The 21,654-nt window shown below is 37.9% G+C and overlaps 2 protein-coding genes across 10 annotated transcripts in view; one reads left to right on the top strand and one right to left on the bottom strand.

The window, feature by feature from the left end:
* The window catches only part of LOC5571255 (potassium voltage-gated channel subfamily H member 6), a 529,023-nt gene that overhangs the window by 326,282 nt on the left and 181,087 nt on the right, over positions 1-21,654 (bottom strand). The window lies entirely within an intron of this gene.
* LOC5571253 (tolloid-like protein 1) lies at positions 9,028-13,344 on the top strand. The gene is made up of 2 exons (XM_001653501.2): positions 9,028-9,222; positions 9,444-13,344. The coding sequence occupies exon 2, from the start codon at positions 9,602-9,604 to the stop codon at positions 13,073-13,075; it is 3,474 nt and encodes a 1,157-aa protein (XP_001653551.1). The 5' UTR covers positions 9,028-9,222; positions 9,444-9,601; the 3' UTR covers positions 13,076-13,344.

Raw genomic sequence — 21,654 nt, forward strand, 5'->3', positions numbered from 1 at the left:
GATCTCTTTCAAACAATTTTTTTACTCTTGGTTTATAGAAACTATAAAATCCTCTGTGCATTCCTTTCGGCTGTTTTACATTCAATGTTCATAGAGTTCTTTCAAAATAATTTTCAAAAAGCTTCATCGCCAAATTAAGATTCCATCTGGGGATTTTGTGGGATTCAAGAACTCTTCTCCTAAAAAAATCCGAAGATTCGCTAGAATACTCATGAATAGTATTTTTTTGCAGGAATACTATTTAACAAGTTAAAAACAAGTCTTATATAAAATTAAGTACGTATGGGCTAAAATAAAATAAGCTATTATGGGAATATCTTTGATAATTGTATTGTTGAATGTATCACTCTCCTGGATTACCTCCAAAATTTTCTGTTAGGTTTTTTAGGAATCTCTTTTGTTGTTTTTTTTAAATATCACCAAAAATTTACCAAATGTTTTCTTTGAGAAATTTCACTTTTATAAGAAATTTACCCGCCAAATTCGCTAACAAAATTCTTACAATCCATTGAGACACTAACTTTTGACATAGTTGGAGGAGAAGCACTCCAAAATTGGACAAAATGCGTTGTTTGCTTGCAAATTGACTTCTTTTTTCATAAATATCTTATACTTGAATAAACTGATTCGATAAGAAAAAACAAACTACTACGTTCTTTCTGAAGAAATCCTTGAAGTAATCTGCGGGGAACATTCTGAAACAATGAAACAAAATATTGGAAGAATTCCTGGAGCAATTCATGGAAAATACCTGGCGGAATTTTAAAAAAAAATCGTTATGCAAATCTCTTTAGATATCTATGGAAAAACACCAAAAAAATGTCTAAAAAAATTTCTAGATAGAGGAATTCACGAAGAAAATTTTGGAATTGTTGCTCCATGAAATTCTAGACAAAACTGTGATGGAATGGCTTGACAAATCTTTTGGGGATTTTCCGAAGAATTTAAAAACATTCTGTTCCATGACGTCGACGATCCCTTCAAAATCGACTCCTGGAAGTTTAACTCTAATATTATCATTTAAAAAATGGAAATATCTTAATCTAGTATTGTCTATGTGGCCTAAAAATATTAGCTTGAATTTTTTGCGGTTCAAAATTATACGCGTTACAATCAAGCATGCTGGATTTGCATCATTAAATTGACCATGGTTTCCATGTTTTTTATTTCTGCAAGGCATGTTATGAATTACAGCTAATGTGAACTTTGCGCAATGCTCATACTCACACGTTGAATGGCTAAGAGCAAGAATAAGAGCAAGATTGACCGCCCGCAGATGCTACTCCGTTATTGCAAAAACAGCTGTACTTACACAGGAACAACAGACGCTACTCAGGATCAGTAGCATCATCAATGTGTAAGTACTGGTGCTCTCATTATTATAACAAACAGTACCGGCGCCGGCTGCGTCCGAATGCAGGTCAATTTGGGAATGAGAGGGAAATATTGACGTGTTACTTGCTTTATGGAAGCCGAGGAGTCCTCTGCACTTCCACATGAAAACACTGGGAGTTTGGATATGGGAAAGGATTTGTTTTAGTAAACGATAAAGATATAATTTTAAATGAATACGTGATCAGTGATCACATACACGGATGATCGATACTGATAGTGCGGTTACTATGCGAACAGGACACGATCCGAATTCCGTCGCTCGCCCTCAAAGGAGCATGTAACAGATTCAACGGATCAAACAGTACTCGCTCACGCGTTGAATTGCTAAGTACATGAACAGATCATGAGCGTATGCGTTTCTGGTTTTCTGTAGAAACTCATCCTTTTGAGTTATTCACCCTAAATTCTTTCTGTGTTGTAACTCATTTCCAAGGACACCTTAAGGCTAAGTAGCCCGTCATTCGTTTTGGAAGAAATGATGACTTTGCAGCTTGCAATTTCAAATTGATAAAATTCAGTCTTGATACTTTGTATTGACTTGAAAAAGTATCACTGTACCCGCAAACATGCATAGTAGACCTGTTCATATTTAAAAAATGTCTGGAAATCTACCGGTCAAGCAGTATTCGGAATTCTCATGCTAAGAACAATGTCTGGTCAAATTTTCAGCTCATTTGATAAAGATTTCAGTATGCTTCAAGTTGAAAATGTGTTTTTGGGCTTATTTCAAGGTTTGAAAATTCATAACTAGCATGTGGAAAATCAAAACCACTTGCTATTACCACTATTTGAAAGCTAATTCTATTTTGTTACAGTTTGTCGAACACGCTAACAAGATTAAATTGAGTTGTAACATTGTTTGATCCAAATTTGTACTCCGAAGTACCCAGAAATTACAGTTTTCTCAATATACATGGCATATAAAACATGCATTGGTGTTATTTTTTCAGGCCCTAGTCAACGGGAATCAAGCATAATACATTTATGAATTCATTGACCATCAACAGACTACATGTTGCTAAAGGCAATAAATTACAATAAATGCCCAAAGATCGAGCACCGCATCGCAACCTGATGATAGTTAAATCATGCATGACACATGTACCGGAAACAAATGAATTGAACAAGTTAGCATTGCTTTTTCTTTCAGAGTGATGATTGTTTTGATCGCATTTCACTGATCATTTAGAACGATTTGAAAACAATCATCATCATCGACTGAGAAAAGGCAGTGCTAACGTGTTCATTTTTTGTATTCATTGAAGCTCACGGTGGTGCTCTTGGCTCACCCACAGTGGATTTACAAATGTGCTTCATAATTACCTATTTTTTACAATTTATTTTCGTAAGATAAATGGTTACTTTGAACGGGATTGACTTTTAGATATGCATTGTCAACATGTCTGGAAATTAAAAATCCGAAATTTTCATGCAGGCATGCTGTTCAGTGAAAACAATTCCCGGAAAAAGAGATTTTCAAGAACCTCGAGATACAAACCTCAACCAAATTATGTTAAAACTTGCTCCAATCATAAAATTGTGTTCGGCAAAAGTTCGTAGAATTGGATAAACTACTATGTACAAGTATTTCCGATAAATTTTGATGTTTCGTTCGGTAGTTATGATTTTTTAAAGCTTGAAAATAGCCCAAAAACACATAATTGATTTGAAGCACAACTAAATTTACTCTAAATTGAGTGAAATTTAGGCCAGAAGTTCATTTCGCAATGAAAAATCAAAGTATTGGTTGACTGGGGAGTTTCCAGACATTTTTGAAAATATGAATAGGTTTAATGCATAGAGTATGCTGATACTTTTTCAGCTGTGTCAATGCAAAACCAACTGATTTTCTTTGATTCCAAATCGTGAGATGAATTAGCAACAACCATCAACGACGCATACAAATATCAATGACGGCCTACTTCGCCTTAAGTTGGAGAAAAACAAAGTTGTTGAGTTCCATGGGGCTCCCTAGGTTTATGGCTTTGGATTAGACCCTCTGATAGCTACAGCACATTCGGTTGTTCCATGGGCTTATACATTTGAATTGAAGTTTGGTTTTCAGTCCAAACATATTGGAAATAATCATCATCCACTGTTTCATGCAAAACTATAGTTGATTGCGATCAATTAGGTCCAGAATGTTAAAACACGCTAGTTGATACAAAAGCCAACAAAATCGATTTACCAGTAAAAGTAAAAAGTGAAAGAAAAGCAATTTGCCATATTTATGACTCCAATATACCAATAATAATGAATCATACTTTTTTTTCAACGGTTAGTCTAGAAAATATCTAATATTTACTTAAAATTTTGAAATAGTATTCAAAATGTCTGAAAATAGGATATGCGTTTATTTGGGAGTCACGCCTCTGATAATGATCTTCTGAGTAAGATATGGGTCTGGGTCGAAAAACTCGATAATAAAAGTAAATTATTTAAGAGCTATTAATCGGAAATTTCACCATTTCTTACGTTTATTCTTTGAGATGACATCGCAGGATTACCACTTGGGAAATGCTGATCTAGAGATTCAATATATGGAATCATTTTAACGTTCAACGCTCCGTCATCGTTATCATCGTCATCATCGAAACTTCGAAAGCAGTTTTTCTGTTCAAAACTAAAAAAATCGATGAAAATGTGTTCACTGTGTTTCGGTTGAAGAAAAGAATTTGATTTTGAATGAAAAAACTGCTTTTAAAAATTCCGAAATCAATGACGGATCCTGCTCCCTTAAGAACCAAAATTAATGAAAATTCCTCATATTCATTCGGTTGAACCAGTAGCGTAGCTAGGGGGTGCGGTCCGCACCGGGCCCCGAGCTCGCAGGGCGGAGTTCTCATAACATTGAAAGTTCGACATAGCTTGTTGGAAACTGACAATTTGTAAGATCCTAAACGGATAATGAACATGACAATCATAATTTTTGGAGAATACTAGGATCAGCGATGTACAGGGCCCATTGATTAACCCTTTTTTTAATACTTTTGAGCTAGGTTTAGAGTGGGTCGAGGGGACCGAGGGACCATAGCTTTGGGCCCCCACAGTTTAGTGACCTACACAAATATTTGATTTGTAAGTTATTTTCCTTGGTATTGTTTAATCGATTCCACTCATGAGAAAACTGAGACTTCGATAAGCGACGTCGGTGGTGTAGTGGTATGCGTGATTGCCTCTCACCCTAGTCGGTCGGGTATCAATACCCGTCGACGCCGTCTGAAATTTGTGGGGCATACATTCTCTGATCACGTCTTCCTTCGCAAGGGAAGTAAAGCCGTTGGTCCTGGCTCATGGTTTGATGGGTTCGATATACAGGGTCTCAGGTGTGTGAAGGCCTCCCTAAGCGTCCGTGTTTAGGCTTAGTATCAGAACTAAGCTGACGTAAAACTACAACTGATGTCAAAAGGTGTCGGTTGACCAGAAAAAGTAGAAGAGCCTTCGATGAGGGCCGCTTTTGGCTTTACATCCTGTAGATACTCAAGTAGGCTCAAATACCTATTTTAAAAATGTAGGCCTCCAAAAATCTAGAGCATTGCCCAGTAAACACACGATCGTATATGATAGGATATATGAGTACAAATGTGGAGGCGATATACGTACATTTTGCATGCAGCCAAATAGCGCATGTACATATATCGCCTCCACTCTTGTACTCTTATGCGCTACTTATACGAGTTTGTGTTGACTGGGTGGTGAGCTTTGAGCATGTACCCATTTTTCACGGTCTGAACCATTATTATTGTTTTTCATTTCAGAAATGATACAGATACCTTCTCAATATGATGACTGAGTAAAGGCCTAAAAGTGTACAGTTTTTTAGATTTCAAAATATTTTCAAAATAATGAATTTTGTAAAATGTGTAAGCCAAAGATTTTGATATTTTTAACTATTTAGACTGATGCAAAAACTAATTTTCTGTCATGTTGGAGACCACTTGGGAGGCCCAAGGCTGGGAAAAATATTCAGGGTACAAACTGGGGTGCAAACAAATAAAATACATGAAAAGGGAAATTTTAACAAATTTTAACCCTCTAATACCCAAATTTTTATTTTCAATCTAAGTATAAATTTTAGTTATCTAAAATCCTTCTAAACACGTTTTGGGCAATGATTTATTTTTATTCGCAAATATATAAATTTTGGTTTTTGATTTTTATAATTTTTATTTTTGAACATCCCTATCCTTTTTCATTTTTTATTGAAGCCTCTTCTAGTTACTAATTTTTGGCAATAATAAAAATTCAAGCTTTTTCGATACTTTCAAAAAAATTGCATTTTGAATATATTTCTGGAAATATTTTTATTTTCCATGTAATTAACGGAAAAACAGGTTTGCAATTATTTTTATACCACCAAGCTGTTCTTTTTTGGTAGGTTTATAGAAGAAAAATATGAAAGGTACGATTTTTATATTACACGTTAAATGAACCCCATGCATTTGTAGGTTATATAAGAATACAATTTTTCGAACAATTTTCAAAAATAAAAAAAAATTTCAAAAGTCATAAAAAACTTTTCTAATATGCGTGTAACGAGTCAAGGTTTAAGACAAAAATAAAATCATTTAGATTTCTGAGCAACGAAATAATACACAAAACTCCAAAGTGTACCCCGTCTAAAGGCGGGGTTGGGTATTAGAGGGTTAATTTCATTTTTTTCTTGAAATGTGACAGAATAGTACGCTTTTCGTGTTTCAAGGTTGTCCTTGGGGTCGTTGTTTTATGGGGTTATTTGAAATTAAAAACGTCAATACCCTGATAGGGTTGAACAGAGCAATGAATCTCTTTTGGTGTCGTCTTCAAAATTTTTGATTTTTTGAAGGAAGCGGTGGCGAAAGAAAAAAAAATGTTTCAGTATCAGTATCAGTATATCTCAAAATCAATCCTTCAGAAATTACTACAGATATTTCTCCAGGGTGGTGTCAGCCATAAAGTATACCAATGACTTGTTGAAATTGTTTTAGGAAGTATTTTCAATAATCACTTATACTGAACAATACCCAATCCCCCCCCCCCCCCCTGCTCCATAAAATTTACTGTTGATCGAAATTTTTTCAGTTATTATTTTTTGAATCATTCTAGATAAAAATAAAAAATCATCAAAATTTGTATTGGTAGCCTCTAAATTCGACATGCTGAGTGCTATCAAGGTGAAAAATTAATTCTACTACTGAATTAATTATCTTGATTTAAAATCAAGATGGCGTCAAAATCCAAGATGGCCGCCAGATTTTTTCACTAAAAATAATATTCTTATTCTTTACTCGACTCGAATAAAACACCAAAGGTTGAAAACTTGTTTCTTTGTTGTACAAAAAATGATGTTTGTATTGATTGCACTCGCCAAATACGTCAAAATCGTATAACATGATTTAGAAAATCGTTCATTTGATAGAGTAAATACCATTGCCAATGGTGAAAATTCTAACAAAACTCAAGATGGCGGCCAAATTCAAAATGGCCGCTAAATTTTTTTCAAGTTTAAATAAGCTTTCATTTAAACTTGAAAAATTGTCCTTTCTCTATACGATGCCACTAAGTTTGCTATGTGTTCCAAGCGAAATATGAGACATATCCCATGAAGAAATACCCAAGATTTATCCAAAAACGTGTTTTTTCGCAAGCTGTTCAGCTAGCTGGCGTACGAGGGGTCTACCAATTTGAGAAAACAGAAAGGACCACCCTTAAGTTTTAACGAAAACTAGCGATCAGTGACATAAAATTGGAATTCTAACGATGAGTGCCGATGGCGGCCTGGTTTCAGCGAGAATCGCTCAATCTATCTGGCGTTCCTATATGGACGTCAATTCATTACGAGATTTCAACAAATTGCACAGAGATTCCTTTTAAAGGATTATTCAAGACTGCCTACAGGAATCATTCTATGAATTCATCAAGATTTCAACCAAGAATTTCACTAAGGCGACCTTTGAGCATTTTCCCCTGGAATCCACTGAATGGATTTCTTGGCGTACCTTTGGCCAAGCCCGTGGTTTTCGCAAGTATTTTTTAACCATAAACTCCAAGGATTCTTCTACGAATTATTTTACTTATTTCGAATACACCCCTCATTTATTTACTGAGACTTTTTTTCTGGTATTTATCTTATATACCTGCTTTTTAAGCATTCTTTCAAATATGCTTGCAACATTTCTTCTATGACTTTGTTTACAGAAAGTTTAGAAAAATTTAAGAATGTAAGGAATTTTGACAGAGATCAAGAAGTTCCAGATTTTTACTGCAGAAAAATCTTTGCATGTTCTATTTTTCATAGAATTGGAAAATTGTTTCTATAAGTTTCGTTGGAAATTCCTCATAAAATAACATAGCATAGCCTCTTAAATCTGCATAAAAACCCCAATCAAGAATTTATCAGTGATTTGCACAAAACTAGAATTTCTGAAGTTTGTCCAGCGATTTCATCAGATATATAGTAAATATGGTCCAAGAATTTTTCACGAGTCTTTAGGAAGTTCAGCTATGGATAACCGTAAGCATTCTACTTAATACCGTACAATATACAGAAAGTTATCCAAAAATGTCTCTAAAAATCCTTTTAAACAGAAACATATACAAAATTATGAGGCAATCGTTTCACATATATATTTATTAATTCCACAAGACGTAGCAATAAAAACTATTTCCTGGACGAAACTCTAGTTACGCCCTGGTATGGGTGATTTTTCACAGGCAGAGATTATTTTGACCATTTAATCACGATTTTTTTTACAAATATTGGATTTGAATTTAAAATTTGTAACCTTCTGAGTTATTGAATCGCCAAGTGGCTCGGTAGCTTAGTTGGTAAAGCACTCGTCTGGCACACAAGAGTCGTGGGTCTGAATCTCACCTGAGCTCATGAGTTTTTCGTGATGTCACTCATAATTCATCCATCTTTACCACGCGTAATGAGTTAGTTATTTTGTGTATTGAACTTTTTCGAAAAAATGTTGAAAGTACGTGTGAGTTCGGTAATAAAACAATTTTGCAAACCTCCTTCGGGGAGGGGCCCCGAAATTTGGTTCCGCACCGGGCCCCAAAGACCCAAGCTACGCCACTCGTTGAACACGTATTGCAATACATTTTTAAGATTTCACAATAGATTGTTCTTAATAATCATTATTATTGGATGACGAACGTGGCGATTTCCAATCTTGGATTCGTCAAACCGACCATTTTCAAGCCTACCCAAATTCCTTTATTCCTCGCTCTGAGATGCAAAATAAAATATATAAGATCGAAAAGATCTTCGATCGGACCGAGACAAAAAAATACCCTACCCAAAGCATTAACTATGTGCTAATGCTATTAGACGCTTGTATACTTGAAGAGTTTTTAATAAATTTAAATCGCATTCCAAATCAGGGCCCAGGCACAAACAAAGTTCCCTAACCCTGTCAATCTATACCCAAACAAAATCCTTCCATATTCGCTGCAAGTGCATCCAAAATATACACAGGTGCATCGCCTTTCAGTGTATCAGTGCCAACTGCAAGGTAGCAAGAATGTTGCATACAAGTCCTCTCTCGCTTTCTCAGGAAAGGAACATCTTGAACGAACGCACCAATTTAAAGAGACAAGCCCTACCACCACACGTTAAATGGACGCGGACGTTTGTTTGTCCAGTAGCCTCTCGTCTGCTCAGGTCGGGCCGTCGAAGTCGAACAGTCGTCAGTGGATAGTTTACGAAACCGGTCGCGATCCTCCTCAGTTCGCGTACGTGATGTTCCGATCGTTTGGAATTATCAACTGAAGGAAAGTGGAGTCTAGAGCTGTCGCGTGTTGATTTGGATTCTACGGTTGCAAAGCCATTACCAGTTATCAGTAAGTTGAGCCAAGCTGGGTCAAACGGGAAGGATTTTCCGATTTGATTGCTGCTTGATTTCTGGTCTCTTCATTGATTGATCGCGTGTGAATGGATGTGTGAGTGTGTAAAGATGAAAAAAGTGCGTTACTTCTTTATCAAGCGACGGCGATCAGCATTTCAGTTAGATGGGAGCGCTCATCTGTTTATGTTTTCGTTTTCTCCCTCTTTCCCTGTGCAGGGGTCTTCTATCAGCGATCAAGTGGCGCGCGAGGCGTAAGATGTAGTAACAGCAGCATCCATCCAGTTGGAATATCAGTGTCAGTGCTAGTGACGGTGAAGTTTGTAATCTGTAGACCGAGGAAAGTGTTCCCTGGTGTTGGGACGTAATCGATCGTGATGTTGTCCTTGATGGTTCGTTGTTCCTGGTGGAATCTGAGATGGAGCTTGGTGTTGATGGTGATGGTGGCGATGATCAAGGTGGAATGCGTGCAGCGATCTTACACAGTTGATGAGCTACTTCAAAGTACCTTCCCGATTGGGATATCTAACGATATTGATATGGACCCGTGCAAGTCAAGGGGGTTCATGGGTGATATTGCACTGCCGAATGTGAACTATGAGAGTGAATTCCATAAACAAAGACTGAGACAAAAAGAGGAGGAAGAGATGCTAAAAAGAGAGATCGAGGAAGGTCTACAGGTAGAAGCAGAAGGGCTAACTACGGGGGCAGCACCTGTTTCAACGGGTAGACATCCTAGCGATAAGAGAAGTGGTAGTGAGCTCGTGAATCGATCACCGAAGATGAATGTAAACAAAAGTGTAAAATACAGGAAACGACACAATAAACGGCCAATAAAGGACAGCGATCGTAGTGACGGTGGAGCAAGATCATCGGATTCTCGGAAAGTGGGGCGGCGAAGTATGGGTCATAAACCGATTACGCCACGTAAAATGCGACGATCGAAGGGTAAACAAGCTAATCGAGTGCTACACAGATCAACTCGAGCAGCGACGGCAAAAAAGGAACGAATCTGGGACTTTGGTGTGATCCCATACGAGATTGATGGTAACTTCAGTGGTATGCATAAGGCTCTCTTCAAACAGGCCATGCGCCACTGGGAGAACCATACGTGCATCAAATTTGTTGAGCGCGATCCAGAAGTTCATCCTAACTTCATTGTGTTCACGGAACGACCATGTGGCTGTTGCTCGTTCGTTGGCAAACGAGGAAACGGACCTCAGGCGATCTCGATCGGTAAGAACTGCGACAAGTTTGGCATTGTGGTACATGAACTCGGTCACGTGGTAGGGTTTTGGCACGAACACACCCGCCCAGATCGTGAAGATCACGTTGTCATAGAAAAGCATAACATCATGGTCGGTCAGGAATACAACTTCAACAAACTCACCGAAGATGAAGTCAACTCATTGGGCCAGCCTTACGATTATTTCTCGATCATGCACTACGCTAGGAATACGTTCTCCAAGGGCACTTACTTGGACACTATCCTGCCTGTTGATATGCCAGGGCAAAAACGTCCAGAAATCGGTCAACGCCTGAGATTAAGCGAAGGCGACATCATCCAAGCAAACCTATTGTACAAATGCGCTAAGTGCGGCCGCACATTCCAAGATCACTCGGGGTCCTTCACGTCCCCTAGCTACTACTCGAAAACGCCTCCCATCGAACCGGAGCGCTGCGAGTGGCGAATAACAGCAACTCACGGAGAGCAGATCGTGCTCAACATAACCGATCTGGATATTTTCAAGTCCGATAACTGCCGTACTGATTACCTGGAGATTCGAGACGGCTACTGGCACAAGTCTCCTTTGTTGGGGAAGTTTTGCGGGTCAGGTCGAAACAGCAATCTCATAGTATCCACAGGGAGCCGAATGCTGCTCAATTTTGTAACGAGTTTCCGTCAGGCTGGTAAGCGTGGATTTGCCGCTAACTATGAAGCTGTTTGTGGCGGCGAAATTCATCTGGACAGCAGTGGTGGTCGTCTGGAGTCACCGAACTACCCCGCAGATTATCTCCCTAACAAGGAATGCGTTTGGAAGATTACCGTACCGGAGGACTACCAAGTGGCGATCAAGTTTCAATCTTTCGAAGTAGAAAATCACGATAGCTGCGCGTACGACTACGTTGAAATTCGTGACGGGGATGAGGAAGATTCTAGAGAGATTGGAATCTTTTGTGGTTATAAGCTGCCACCGGATATGAGATCATCTGGGAACACCATGCTAGTGAAGTTCTTTTCGGACGGTTCGGTGCAGAAAGCTGGATTCTTGGCAACGTTGGTTCGGGAGGTGGACGAATGCGAACGAATGGAGCATAGCTGCGAACATGAATGTATTAATACGCTCGGTGGATACGAGTGCGGTTGTCAAATCGGATATGAACTGCATAGCGATCGCAAGTCCTGTGAAAAGGCATGTGGAGGAATTCTTTCGCAAAGAAGTGGTACCGTCGTTTCACCATCTTTCCCCAGAGAATACCCGGCGATGAAGGATTGCGCTTGGGAGATTGTTGCATCTCGGACGCATAAAATTACACTTAATTTTACTCATTTTGACTTGGAAGGGAACGTATTCTATCAACCATCGGAGTGCGATTACGATGCTGTTACAATATATTCCAGGATCGGCGAAGAAGCATTGAAAAAGCATGGGACGTATTGTGGCTCGAAACTTCCGCCGGTGATCACTTCAGAGAGTCACATTCTTCGGTTGGAGTTCCGTTCGGATAAGACAGTGCAGAAGACTGGGTTCGCAGCAGTTTTTTTCACGGACATCGATGAGTGCGCCGTCAACAACGGAGGTTGTCAGCATGAATGTAAGAATACGGTGGGATCGTATGTTTGTTTATGTCGAAATGGCTACATATTGCACGAAAACGGCCATGACTGTAAGGAAGGCGGCTGTAAGTTTGAGATAACAGCCCCAACTGGACAAATCTTCAGTCCAAACTATCCGGATGACTATCCAGCGAAAAAGGATTGCATCTGGCATTTCACGACCGCTCCTGGTCACCGGATCAAACTTGTGTTCAGCATCTTCGACGTCGAGCTTCATCAGGAGTGCGCGTATGACAACGTTGCAATTTATGACGGTGATTCCCAGGATAGCTACATACTTGGTCGATTCTGTGGAGCAAAGCTTCCTCATCCGATATCGTCTACATCGAACGAGATGTACATGGTGTTCAACACGGACGCTAGTGTCCAACGTAAGGGTTTCTTTGCTACTCACACCACGGCTTGCGGAGGGTATCTGCAAGCCACCTACGAAATCAACCACTTTTACTCTCACGTAAGTTACGGCGATGGAGTTTATGATAATGGCGTCGACTGCGAGTGGACTATTGAAGCTGATCCTGGCCGCAAAGTTCAATTGACTTTCCTTACATTTGATCTGGAAGAGGAGAAAACGTGCTCGTACGATTACGTTGAACTAGCGAGTGGATTCGACGATACCGCCAGCGGACAACTGCAGGGCAAGTACTGCGGTAATCGTCTGCCAGCGGAGGTAATTTCGATGAGCGAAGTCATTGTCGTAAGGTTCCGCTCCGACGATACGGTTGGCTTCAAGGGCTTCTCTGCGGCGTACGTTGCCATCAATCCATATGACGATGATGAACTTTCTACGGCCGAAGATACGTACGAAAGCAATGAGCAGGCCGCACCGTTTCCGGGTTCGTTAAGAAGTATGTTCATCAGTCAGGATGAATACGATGCAGATGATGATGATGCGGCCGGGGAAGACGATGCGGACTATGCTGCGTATCACCATCGGAGGCATCATCATAAAAGTAAAGTGCAATTGGGGGTTCACAACGGGTTGGGAGCGGCTCAAAAGACGACAGATTGATCAATTGGTGTGATGTTTGTGTAATATAGCTATTTGATTGAAATGACGATGGGGACAGCTATACTGGATGAAACGGCCGACACGCAGAGTTCAAACTACGATACAAAACGATCCAGTTCCTAGATTGTTCAGCTTTTTATTGATTAACAAAGTGCCTTATTTCGCCCTACAAGTTTGTATCATAGTGAATTTGTTTACTTTTAGGTTATGAAATTGAATAGACTGAAATTAGTTGTAAATACAGATGGTAGATTGAAATTGAAAAACGAGTTACGCCATGCCGGGAACACCGCACCTTGAATGAGAGAAAGCCCCCCGATCCCTCCAAGCGCAGTAGCTGACTCACACGAATCAAATGAATGAATATGATTCCATTTGGATTCAAATTTCGATCCTAACGGCGATGAGTGTGCCTATGGCTTGGCTTATCACGTTGCTTGGGAATTTATAATGACAAAAAATCGCCACAGATTACCTCATTTGGAAAACATTTGTTCATTGAGAACCAGCTATTGCTGATAAATCATCTTGCGCATGGTAACAGAACCGATGAGTGAAACATAATCATTAAAAAAAAACTTTTTGTTGAAGATGTTATGCATTCAAATTTACCCTTCTACAGTTTCTGTTAAATAAACATCTTTATATTATCAATTCGACTTTCCACGTGCTAATTGGCGAGCCCATTTATAAATTAAGTTTAAGGCACGTTCGTTTCCCGAACAAAACATTGTAAATAATGTCATTGAAAATCATTTGATTTCTTTGTCTGGAAGGTCGCACACATATTATGGGAACGTCCATCAAAAACATCACTTTAAATTCGAGGGCTTAGGGTTTTCGTATAATTGATGCAATTTTTATCACACATTCGAGATCCACGCCGTCCTTCTCTTCCTATGAACATGTCGTACTCGATGGAAGACCCCATGATGCTTGTGTAAGTATTTATTAACAGCTCACATCTTAAATCATAAAAACCAAATCAAACTCAAGCTCTCAATTCAATTAAAAACAATTTAATGGATGAACATTTGAAGTAATATATGGTAGGTTTGGAATTGTGTGTTTGTTTGTTCAAAATCCAAACAAAGTACTTGCAAAAGCTCGCCAACCAGAAACCAATGATAACATTTTTTTCCAAATACATATTTGATTTGGACTACAAGGACAAATGTGTTGATCAATGTCTATATTTCGCGCTATTAATTTCATCAGGATTTAGTTTTCTGGGACCAGGAGAGATGAAAAATATGCATTTTTAATGCCACCCCTGATGTGGGGTAACATGCAACACACAGTGCTACCTAAAGTACACTATTAAAAAAATTATCCTATATCGTGTTATCATGATCATTTAATGATTTTCTGCAGTAAAAGCATGACAATAATCAGAAACAGACTACACTTCTCTTTGAAATCTAAACATTATTGATGGAATTATGAGTATTGAACCAATTTGGTTGAGAACTACATTGGCAGTTTCAACCGGGTAAATTCTAGCATATCATAAGTTTTGAAGCCATTAAAAGTTTCAATGCAACTTTTCCACAAATACAATGGTATTTTAGGTTTTACTTCACAAAACTTATATTTTATACATATTTTTTGATATGTACACACTTAAATTTTATTACCGAAGTCGGTAAAATTTTACAGGGTTTTAAACAGCAGAGTTAAGTTGGTAATATTTGATAAGTACCGAAAACTCCGCAAAACTAGAACATTTTGAACTGCCAAAAATGTACCGATTAAGTCAGTAAATTTTCCAAACGTTACTGTTTTTTCAGTAAATCTTTATTCTTTTTTTTTCGAAAACCGTAAAATAAATTACCGAACAGCGATATTGTTTTCAAGTGTCTTCTTCTTTTTCATTTCTGGTGTTACGTCCCCACTGGGACAGAGCCTGCTTCTCAGCTTAGTGTTCTTATGAGCACTTCCACAGTTATTAACTGAGAGCTTACTATGCCAATGACCATTTTTGCATGCGTATATCGTGTAGCAGGCACGAAGATACTCTATGCCCTGGGAAGTCGAGAAAATTTCCAACCCGAAAAGATCCTCGACCGGTGGGATTCGAACCCACGACCCTCAGCTTGGTCTTACTGAATAGCTGCGCGTTTACCGCTACGGCTATTTGGGCCCCTCGTTTTCAAGTGTGTATGTCTTAAAATGGTATCTGTTGATGTTTTGACATGACTTCCATCAAATTTAATGCAGAAAGTTCAAAATGGCAGATCTGTAAGTTAATTTTTATATAGGTTTCCAATATTATTCATTATTTTCTTGAAGAAAATAAAACTAAGTCTAATAAGGTGTGGAATTGGAACAAAATTCTTTGGTTCTTACAACGACTCTAGTGGATCAATTTACACTACCCACCATAAGTATGGAATCGTTGCTATACTGAGTATTGTAGCACTTTTAAGTTTAGCATCACCCAAAATCCAGTGATAAAAATTTGCTCAACAAAAATAAAAAATCGAAGGGCTTAAAGACGTATTTTTTTAAGATGACCACAAAAATACATTGATCTAGCACTTCAGAATCACGAGATAACATGGAAGAAGAGAGAAGGGAAATAATTGCACACAAAAATTTGAAAAAACCGTCTTGATCAGGAATAGAAATTGCAAAAGTGTTAAGTTTTTCGATGAATACTGTGTGGCTCGTACTGAATAAGTACGAAGTAACTATTTTGACAGATCGCAAGCCACAAAGGAAGCGTCGGGCAGTTGCTGTACACTAGTAATCCTTTATAAGAGAGATTCGCGGAAGCTGACATTTCTGTCAAAGTGTGAGCCAATCGAGCAGTGAGAACTGTCAAAATGTGAGCCAAACGAACATATTTTATGTTTGTTTTGAACTTTTCTTGAGGAGAAATGTAATCCGCTTGAAATTATTTCGGTAAAAGTTTTTTGCATGAAGCAAAAAATATTAAATATTTTTCTTTTTTAAATGTTTGTCAATGCTATTTTTAGTTGTTGATTTTTTCTGCTGTTTATTAGTTTGGAAATGTAGCTCAAAGATCTACAATGACACAAAATAAACTTTTTAGCAATTAGGAAGTTATGTCCGTGTTACAATATTTTTCTCGACGCCGGGCAAAATCAGCACTGCTGGTATGTTGCCAAATCATTCCATTTTACTTCCGCTTATCTCTTTATGAAGGATCACTACTGTACACCGTCAGCTGTGGATTTAAGTCAGGATCATTGATTCAAATCCAAACATTTCAGAGCGCGATTCGCCCAAAAAGTTCGGTGCTGCCCTGCAGTGCCGTGCAATGGATTCGACTTCAGATATTGAAGCCTCAGACCATACCATGTCTTCAGACAACCAAATAAGGAACACAATTGAAGAAATGTGGCAAAATTCCGTACCATGAAGTTGTTTGATCAAATGTTGACGAAATTTAAGGATTTTTTCTTGATAGGTGGTACCCACGTAATTGACCCCAACTCAGCCAAATTAAGATATTTTGGGCTATTATGAAGCGGAAGCTAAGAGCGAATCAAAGTATCACCAAAACATCGACGAACTGTAAACTAAATGGAATGAACTTGTCAAAAATATGGATGAAAATAGTGTGGCAAATTAATTAACCGTATTCCGGGAAAAGTCCGACAATTTCATGTAAAAGGGGATGAATATTTTTTTTATTATTTTTCCTTTGAGGCTTACAAGAAATGCAACATTTGAGTTAAAACAGAATTCATTTTTGTTGAATTATATCCGAATTATTCCGATTTGTGTGTGTTCCAATTCTAAACGGGCCACACCTTAATAATGCGATTCATGTAAATTTTCTAATGTTTAGTTTCAAACGTGTATTGAATTGATTGAGGTTTAAACATTTTAATGCTACTTCACAAATATATGTTCAAACAATTGAGGTCAAAATTGCTGTTGCAAGTTACCCCACAAGGGTAGTCAAACACGTTTATGAATTATTATAGTGGATGAGCATCAAATTATCAAAACTTTTATATTGTAAATTTGTACACTACTAAGTTCTGTAACTGCCTCGAATGACATATGTTTACAGTTTGTGTAGTACGAGGAATGTTTTTCAGCATTAATTTCATACAATCCAATGTGTAATATGATTTTCACCTCCAGCAAACCAACCAGAAAGAAACAATACCCAAACCCTTGCCAAAATCTTATGTTGTATACCTAAGGTCAATAAACGGCGTAATAAATTATAATAATTTAACTCAATGTTGAAAGAAGCGACAATTCGGTCACATGTCGAAGTGTTGCAAGTTTCACCCCTGTTGCAAGATATCCCGTTTGACGGTACCTAGTTAGCGTTGTATGTCAAATCTACGTTACAAATTGAGCCAAAATGCCAATTTAAAAAAAAAAAATGGTGGGTTGGGGGAGATTTTATCCTTTCCTATTTTCTTAAAATCTAAAACAGTTTTATTCAGGCATTGCAGAATTCGCTCTCATTAGATTTCAAAACACGAACAAAGCAAGTGAAGAAAAATATTCCATCTGTATCGGTGCATTATCGGTAATGTTTGGAGCTTATTCAATAACAGCAGCAAACGAGAGGTGTTTGTTTTACTGACATGATAAACAACTCCTGAACAAATGATAGGAATAGTGTACACCAGGTTTGGCGCTTGTTTAGATGGATTTTATCATGCACTGTTATCCCCCCGATCTAATCAGAGCTGTAACAGAATATGATAAACAGAATCTCATGATGTGCTGCAGATTATGATTGTTACCAACCAACTTGCCCCCAGTGAGGTCCCATTGAGGATTTTTTCCGCTTCTTCAGAGCCCTAGTGTTCGAAAATGATGCGAAGCAGTTGACAATGAGGATACAATTCCGCGACGAATACTGAATTCGTTGACTATATGACTGGAAAAAGTATTATTTTTGATTGAACCCCGTTAGTTGCCAATTGTCGAGCTGTTGAAATCTTGCCAAATGTTGAACAATTAATAAGAAAAGCATGCATTGTTAAAGTTTGGTCGCCCTTTTACATCGTTTAACAATTGGTGCATTTCCCTACCTACAATATCATGTAAGTGTTTAAGTAGTTGTGTACTCTACACAGAATTTTTGCGCGATAATTTTCTGATGGAGGGTTTTTTTTACATCGTTTCTTAATACAACGTTTTTTTTTTATTTTGTTGTTGAAACAATGCGTTTTTTATGCCGTAAGTGACCGTCCACAATGAAAACTAAACCCGTTTTTGACCTTATGACACATTTTGTCCATTCTGTGACATAGAATAATAATGCTTCTGCCGGCAGTTGAATTGTGAAATTCTGATTTATTTCCGACCCACAACAACTTTATCTATCTATTAATAATTAGATACTTTTTATTTAAAAATACATTTTTAAAAAGCATTACCTTCAGCATTACTTCCAATTACGAACTTAGTAGCTTAGGTGCCCGGTACTGGGAGATATCCCCTTTATCACCAATATTAGTTTTGAGATATTTTATGGATTTATGTGATTAATTAGTATTTTCAAAATGATCTGGTATTCTTTACAAACTTTAAATGAAAGTTAAATAAAACTGCTACTGTCTCTCCATAACTTTTCATGCGTACGGTGAATCTAGAAAAAATATTGACGGGTTTAGTTGCAACTGTTGCAACTAATTAAGGAGAAAATGAACCAAAGCTAAACCTCAAATTTTCTAGAGCACGATTCTGAAGTACTAAACATCCGTTTAATGACGCTTGCTGTTTAACATAGCGCTCGAAGGTGCTATCAGGAGAGCCGGTATGCAGTGAAGCGGTACCATTATCACACGTTCTCATATGCTCCTTGACTTTTCGGCTGATATCGACATCATCGGGATTGACCGTCGGGCAGTGGAAAAGGCGTTCGTGCCTTTCAAGAGGGAGACAGCGAGGAACGGGCTCACGATAAACACCACAAAAACGAAGTACATGATAGCTGGTGGTCAACGTGGGTCCGGACGTGTTAGTGGTAGCAAAATGGTGCTACCTGCAAATGAAAACAAAACTCGCGTTATACAAAAGTAAAGTGCTGCGAACAATACTCGGCGGTAAACTAGAAAACGGCATCTGGCGGCGTCGCATGAATCACGAGTTGTACCAAGTGTATAGAGAGATGCATATTTTCAAGCGCATAAAACACGGCAAGCTGCGTTGGGCTGGTCACGTTGCCCGTATGCCGAAAGAACGACAAGCGAAGATAATATTCAATAGAGAACCCGGACGAGGCCGTTGACTTCGTGGTAGGCCACGCACATGATGGCTTTTTGCAATAGGGCGATATTGAAAACTGAAAAGACAATAGATGGCTCTTTTTCAGAGGTAGTAAAAACGAAATCCTGAAGCAAAGAAAGCACCACGGAAGATGAACTAAACGCAAAATGTTATGTATTCACTTAACACTTGATTTCTAATCAATACTATTTTGATCCAGTTCCCTTATTGCAAGTATTTTACGATTTTCATTATTTTCCATACGTTTTGACAGTTCTCCGACTACCATTCTTCCATGCACTTGTGTTGAAAGTTTGAGAAATTTGAGAATCCAGCATAGCGTGATCAGTGAGTGGAATACAAACATCAGTGTCGTCGCTCGGCGGCCGGTAAGAGAAACTGAATGTTCGGAAGGTTGTTGTCTGTAGTTTTTGCCGCTGGCGCCAACTGTTAGCGTTTGAGAACAAAATAAACAGTCATTACTCTATTATATTCGTTTTAGAAGATATGCATGATTGCAAACACATTAAAAATATAAACAAAAAGGAAAATAAAGTAAGAAAATGTCAAGGTAATCAAAGTAAAAATTAATATAAATCAGCAAACAACTATTTTTTATAATAATATAACAGACAAATAGACGTCACACGGTCATAACGGTCGATTCAATTATCTGGTAGGTGGTCAGCTCTAGTAATTTTTTATAAGAGAGATTCACGGAAGCTGACATTCCTGTCAAAATGTGAGGCAATCGAGCAGCGAGAGCTGTCAAAGTGTGAGCCAAACGAACATGCGTTATGTTTGTTTTGAACTTTTCTTGAGGAGTAATGCAATCCACTTGAAATTATTTCGGTAAAATCAATTTTGCATGAAGCAAAACAATGAAATATTTTTATTTTTCAAATATATGTCAATGCGACTTTTAGTTGTTGATTTTTTCGGCTGTTTATTAGTTTGGATATGTAGCTCAAAGATCTATAACGAAACAAAATACACTTTTTAGCAATGAAGAAGTCATGTCCGTGTTACAATATTATTCTCGACGCCGAGCAAAATCAGTACTGCTGGTCTGTTGCCAAATCATTCCATTTTACTTCCGCTTATCTCTCTCTAAAGGATCACTAGTCAGCTCATCATGCGTAGCGCTCGCATCGTTTTTGTTCGTGCATAGTTTTGACGTTTACACACTATCGCCATCTGTTGGCCCATCGGCCAAACACAGCACTTTTAGCATTGGGGACACATGCCCTCGTGACTATGATTTAATTGCGATTTGTTCTAAGAGTTACGTCTGCATGGATGTGATAATATATTTGCCCACATGACAATCTTTTCTGTATGCACTGCCCATGAAAATTTGTACAGTCTCAGTTTCCCTTCAAATGAGCTCAAATTTTGGAGTACTGTCAGAATCTGAATAAGAATCGGACGAGTTGTGTGGATATACCTTGATTTACTGAACCATTTGATTTCAAAATAGTTCATAAAATCAATTTATACAAAAAATTGAAGCAAACTTTTTCTCGCTTTTTATTTTCTATTCAGTTTAAAGTTAAATAGAATGTATCATGATCACTGAAAAATTTAGCGAGAGCGAGAGATCGAAATGATGTTATTAACGATAAATCGCAGTAAAATTTTCAGGAGATATCTCCAAACATATTTGTCTAACCAAAGCAAACATTTGACAATGGTGGATTCCTATCATTTTGCAACTGTAAACAAACATATAGTGTAAATTGGTATAATGCGCCCCAACCGGGCAGTACGCCCCACTTCATTTTCGAGGGATTGAGGCTTCTTTAACACGTAAATATGATTACATATCTTAAATATCCGCGAAAAAATGATGTTGCGCATATAAAATCTTTGGGAAGTATGAACAATCAATAGAAATACCAAAAATATCGAAAATCACTTTTTGGCGTAAAATTTTGGGTCCGATAGGCAAGCCTCGTTGAAAATAAAGCTCATTCTTCAATATTGTACTTATTATAAAAACTTTTACCGAAAGACGACTGCTAATGGACCCTTTTAAGCTTAGCAATTTGTGGAATTCTCCTTGGAAGCATTTCTACAACGCTGCGGATTTTTTTCTATAGGAGGGGAATATTGCGCGGTTTGTTTTGAAACGTCAAGATTTGAACCGTTTACAGAAAACGACTTGAGCTCTTTTTGGAAGCTACCTAGCAAGAGAAAGTTGTATGTAGGGCATGACCAACTAAGTAAATACCACTAACATCAAAAACTATAGAAATAATGCGTTAGCTACTGGGATAGAGCAGTTTTTACTAAGGGAGGAGCGTTATTATACCCAAAAATTACTGATATTTGTACTTAAATTACTATAACTACTTTCCCTTACA

This window comes from Aedes aegypti, chromosome 2, assembly GCF_002204515.2.
Source record: "Aedes aegypti strain LVP_AGWG chromosome 2, AaegL5.0 Primary Assembly, whole genome shotgun sequence".
Taxonomy (NCBI): domain Eukaryota; kingdom Metazoa; phylum Arthropoda; class Insecta; order Diptera; family Culicidae; genus Aedes; species Aedes aegypti.